At 48.9% G+C, this 5,703-nt stretch overlaps 1 protein-coding gene across 1 annotated transcript; it reads right to left on the bottom strand.

The window, feature by feature from the left end:
• Positions 1-888: 888 nt before the first annotated feature.
• LOC118101567 (arg8-vasotocin receptor) lies at positions 889-5,319 on the bottom strand. Its single transcript, XM_035147469.2, has 2 exons — positions 4,166-5,319; positions 889-1,880 (listed from the first exon to the last, which is right to left on the bottom strand). The coding sequence occupies exons 1-2, from the start codon at positions 5,115-5,117 to the stop codon at positions 1,594-1,596; spliced, it is 1,239 nt and encodes a 412-aa protein (XP_035003360.2). The 5' UTR covers positions 5,118-5,319; the 3' UTR covers positions 889-1,593.
• Between the last annotated feature and the right edge of the window lie 384 nt (positions 5,320-5,703).

Here is a 5,703-nt window from a genome sequence, read left to right as displayed (position 1 = left end):
TAATACATCTAACGGCCCAAGTGACTGATGTTAATCTACAGCTGAGTGAGACGTTAAACTTCAGGACATTGAAAACGTGGCAGAGACGGTGACGGCGGTGGAAAGGTGATTAATCATCGAGAGGTCGAACAGGAAATGAATCTGCAATAAGAGATTAATGGTCTTTAATAATGAAAAGTTCTCTGATTCCAGTTTCTTGTCTTGTTGCAGTGGAGGTAGAAGCTTTACGTCATTTAAAGACGTGTAATTGGATAGTTTGACACATGATGGTTTCTGACAGTGATGTTTGGAGACTACGAGTCCTGCCAGAGCAGCATGAACCCTGTTCAGCAGCAACCAGGATAAATCAGCCTCTATAGCTGCAGTAAAGATGTGGGAACTGACATATTGTGACTTTATACGGTTGTTGAGCTGATTCTGAACTTGATTTGTTCGTGTGCGTAAAATGATTCAACGTGTGATATGTAAACACTCTTATCTCTACATAGCAGAGAAGCCGTAGATAACGAGCGACTGACAACTCGGGTACAGAACAGAATCTGGCAGGTGAACAAACTGGAGCGTTTAGCAGCTGCAGAGCCTGATGTGTCCCTCAGGAGGTGGTGGAGACCAAAAAGAGCTAAAAGAGGCTGAGAGCGATCAGCTGGACACGAACTCCACGTGAGTTATTGTGTCGTCTCTTCCACTGCTGGACGTGGAAAAGCTGTTTGCTCACGAGTTCATGATGTCGACACAGAAACTGATCTTATGTCCGTTACGTGTCCATAACTCGTCCCTGCCGAAGACGAGACGCAGACAAATCATTTCAAGAGGACATTTCTGCATCTCAACACTTCCTATAATGTTGAGATGTAGTTTTCTTTTTGAGTCGTTTCAAACTGACACGGAGCGAGAAGACGCACATTTCTTAGATAATAGCGTCTCATGTCAAAAGAATACTAATGATTATTTCAGTGAAAACATTAAATGTGTGTAAAGGATCAACGATATCTCACGGTGAATAAATTCCACGAAAACCCAAAACAAACTGAGTTGATCCTGTTAAGTCTCCAGAGCCGGAGGTTTGTTGGACGGGGTCCAGACCTCCGTCCTGAGCGATCCGATCACAAGTGGCTCACACGTCTACAAGTGAATCCAACCAGATGCAGTAATTTACATTTTATACAATGTCACATTTGTTGCTTTCACGAGTTTATTCTCGCTTCACGTTCTCGGTCCGGTTTGAAGTCCACCTCCAGTCGAACAGCTGATCCGTCTCCACTTTAATCTCAAATTCAACAGGAAACGACCCCAGTAAGACTCGAGTGTGGACGTATGAAAACCAGTTGATGCTCATATTCAGCCATATTTCATCTATTTGACACAATCACAACAACGAGCACAGACGAGAACAAAGTGTAAATATCTTAAGTTAAAGTGACTGGAGTTGTTTTAATCTCCGAAAAAGCCCAAACGTGGCAGAGTGAGAATGTGAAGGGAAACAAACCAGCGTCAGAATCAGTTTCCACTGTGGATCGGACCAACGTGGACAAACTGTCTTTGTGACCGCGCCCTCAGACGAGGTCACCTTCCTTGTTTTCAGTGACCCGGGGGTCAGGATGTGGACGGGACCTGTTGACAGTGTTTTCCAGGGTTGGGATTTAAGTCTCTGAACGGCTCTGAGAGGCGCGGGCCCTGCAGGCGGGACAGCAGCGTGGTCCGGCGGCTGCTGCTGTCCGAGTCCTGGTGGCTGAACTTGTTCCTGAGCCGGCGGCAGCACGGCAGGCTGCCGGCGAAGTCCGAGAGGAGGTGTCCGCTGAAGATCATGTAGATCCAGGGGTTGCAGCAGCTGTTGAGGCTGGCCAGCAGAGCGGACAGCGTCACGATGGTGTTCTCAGAGTCTGCAGGGAAACACAGAGACTCAGGTTTATGAATCACACACGGAGACTTCACCAGCTACTCTGAGGGGTTTACTCCGGAGGGAGTCGTACTCAAGCTCTGAGTCACTGACCTGCCTGGTTAAACATTTACTTTCCAGTTTGAGCCTCTCCTGTAATCAGTGGATTCAGATTTTAAAGTTGTATTATGATTTAGAATAAAATCCAGGGTTTCTGGGGTTGGAAACTACTGTTAGCATCAATAACTGCCTCTGCAGGGAGTCGGTAACAGAGAGAAGAGGCCGTTGAGCTGGTTTCAGTCCGGTAATCACTTGAAAGCAGCTCAAGGAGCCGTTAACATCTGTCATTGGGCACAACTCTACGTAGGGCGGAGTTTAGACCCTCGAACTAATTCAACTTTATATTTAAACTTTTGCATCTTAAGGGTTAAAACTGAACATCAACACTCCAACCTTCTCGTCCGTGTAGCTAAAGTAATCGCGGCTCTTTCGTGTATTTTATTCATTTGTGTTTTTCCCAGTTGTTTAGGTCAAAGATCAGGAATCCACTCGGAGAAGCTGCCTTCATTTGGATTTCTCTGCACGCACAGAAGAACCTTTGTGACCTGAGCTTTTCACTTTTTGGATTGAAGCTTCTGATGATCCAGTTTTTTTTTTCATTTTCACATAAGAGCGAGACTCTGTGTTCCCCTGGAATCGTCCAGGCTGAGAAACACCTGACAGCAGCGTAGAGGCCGAGGCTTTGAGCGATGTAATGAAATTCCTCAGGCTCACTGACGACGGGTTTTGAATTTCCAACACGTCGAGGCCTGAAAGTCGAATCCGTATCCTCACCTCACACTCCGCCGGCTGCACTTCAGATAAATCAGATGCTTTCTGTGACTGTGAAGAGTTTCCAGATGAAATATTTCCACTTTACACGTTTTTTATGCATTTTAATGAGCAGATTGAAAAGTTTTGATCGTGATGAAACGTTTCCAGAGATGAATTTTTAATGAAAACTCAATCATTGTGATGACAGATTCTTATATGGCAGGTTGATTACTATGCATCTGCTTTTTGACTAATTCACTTTGAAAAAGTGGAAATGCTGTAGACAGACGTCCCCGTGAGCCGATTCATTAATAAATGATGCTAATTAATGTGTGTTAGCTGCAGGGTTCAATTAAATAAAATAATGGAAATTCAAGTCATTTTGATAACAAATATAGGGACAATTTAATTCATCTGTTTCGTGCAATAAGTGCAGAATTTATTTCCATTCTTTAATCTTTAGTTCCCAGAGGTTTATACAAACACGTCTGAATAATATTGTTAATTCTTGCAGAGGAGGCGCAGAGAGAATGACTGATGAGTTGGTTCCTGAAATCCAATCAAGCTGCAACAAATCACTCAGAGATATTTTTCCTTTTTTAATCAAGAACCGTGAATTATTCTCTGAGAAATCAGTGAAAATGTAAAAACTGATCCTGTCTGTTTTAACACAGATGAAAACACATATGGAATGCTCGTGGCACTGTAGGTGAAAAGTCAGAGGATCAGATTCATCCTCTGGGGACCATGAAACGTTTCAGTGTCTGCCGGGACCCTAATGATTAGTTTGACCTCCTGGTTGGAGTGAAATCCAACTTTTACCAGTTTCTAAAGCTAAAAGACATCAGCTTCTTCCCTTGGTTGAAATAGAAAAATAATTTTTATGGAGCAATTCCAGACTTTTCTGTAACCGGATCGGCCTCCAGAATCACATCAAATAACACAACTGGAGAGATGAATTTTCATTTGACGGCTCAGAAGTTTCACGTGTTTTTCAAACTACTTCTTCATGTTCAAGTGTCTGTGGCTGCAACAGAATCCTCTCGTCCTAAAGACGCATGGACTCAGTTACTGTCTGGACCCTGGACCCTGGACTCAGTTACTGTCTGGACCCTGGACTCAGACTGAGCCTGGACTCAGTTAGACTGGACCCTGGACTCAGTTACTGTCTGGACCCTGGACTCAGTTAATGACTGGACCCTGACTCAGTTAAAGCTGGACCCTGGACTCAGTTACTGACTGGACCCTGACTCAGTTAATGTCTGGACCCTGGACTCAGTTAATGTCTGGACCTGGACTCAGTAGACCTGACCTGGACCCTGGACTCAGTTACTGTTGGCCTGACCCAGGACTCAGTTACTGACTGACCCTGGACCCTGACCCTGACTCTACCCTGGACTCAGTCTGACTGACCCTGGACCCTGGACCCTGGACTCAGTTAACATCTGGACCCTGGACTCAGATGGAGACACTCACCGTCCCAGGAGAAGGTCTCATCCCACACGGACCACATCTGCACGGTGAAGAACGGCGCCCAACACACCACGTACGCCACCACGATCACGAACGTCATCTTCACCGTGCGTAATTTGGCCCGGGAGATGGTGCTGACGCTGCTGACGGAGCTCCGGCCCAGGATCCCGTTCTTCGTGGACTCCGCCACCGCACCCACGCTCTTCCTCCGGGTCTTGTACTTCAGGTTCTGCCAGATCGCGCGGCAGATGAACCCGTAGCAGAGCACGAGCACGAGCACCGGCACGAGGAAGATCCCGGCGGTGAACCAGGTGATGTAGGCGCGCGCGCCCCACGGCTGTATGAAGTGACCCCAGCAGTCGTACACGGCCGAGCCGGGGCGCACCTCGCTCAGGGAGAACACGAAGTACTGCGGGCTGCTGAGCACCAGGCTGACGGCCCAGGTGGAGCCGATCATCAGGTAGGCGCGCTGCGTGGGCTTCTGGAGCGTCTGCAGCGGGTGGCAGATCGCGATGTAGCGGTCCAGGGTCATCATCACCATCATGTAGGTGGAGGCGAACATGCCCAGAACCTGCAGGTGCTTCACGATGCGGCACAGGAAGTCGGGGCCGTAGAAGCGGTAGGTGATCTCCCAGCAGAGCTGCGGCAGCACCTGGAAGAAGGCGACCACCAGGTCCGCCAGGCTCAGGTGCTTCATGAACAGGTGCATGCGCGACGGCTTCCTCCGGGTCCGCTGCATGGCCAGCAGGACGCTCAGGTTCCCCACCACCGCGGCGATGAACGACAGGATCAGGACGGTGATCTCGATCTTGGCCACCTCCTCGTTCCGTCCAAACGGGTCCGTGGCGTTCCCGGCAGCCCCGGGGGCCCCGGTGTCCAGCGGCTCCGTTAAGTCGAAGCCTCCGGTGCAGTTTCCGGCCGTGATGTTGCAGGAGCTGTCCGCGGGGAAGAGCATGGTGACCGGGTCCCGTCCGGGCGCACGGAGCCGGGCTGCCCTCCCGTGCGTAACCGTCCCCACCGGAGACTGAGGCGGTCAAACTCCTCGGTTACACCGACATGCGCGGGGTGAGCACCGGGGGGCTGCTCGAAGAGGGAACCGGTAACAATGATGATAATAAAAAAAAGATCAAAATCAATTAGTTCTCCTCCTGTGACGCGCAGAGACTCCAGATGTGGATCCTCTGCTGCTGCTCCGCCGCTTTTAAGCTCCTGCTCCCCGCGACCAGAACAGAGAGCAGCCCCCTCCCCTGCTCTCTAACAACACACACACACACACACACACACACACACACACACACACACACACACACACACACACACACACACACACACACACTTCCTCTTCCCTCCCACCACCCAAACCACTAACAAGATAAAGTGGACATGCTGGGAGGAGGCTCTGGATCTCCTGAATGTATGAAAATCAATGAATTCATGTTCTTATTTTTCTTGGCTTTAAAAGATGTCGGTAACAAACCTTCACTTTCCCTCCAGGATGAAGTGTGTGATCCGTCTCTGCAGGACTGAGGCTGAAGTATAAT

This window comes from Hippoglossus stenolepis, chromosome 22, assembly GCF_022539355.2.
Source record: "Hippoglossus stenolepis isolate QCI-W04-F060 chromosome 22, HSTE1.2, whole genome shotgun sequence".
Taxonomy (NCBI): Eukaryota; Metazoa; Chordata; class Actinopteri; order Pleuronectiformes; family Pleuronectidae; genus Hippoglossus; species Hippoglossus stenolepis.
The sequence above is the reverse complement of the archived record's forward strand: the minus strand, read 5'-3'. Positions and strand labels throughout refer to the sequence as shown.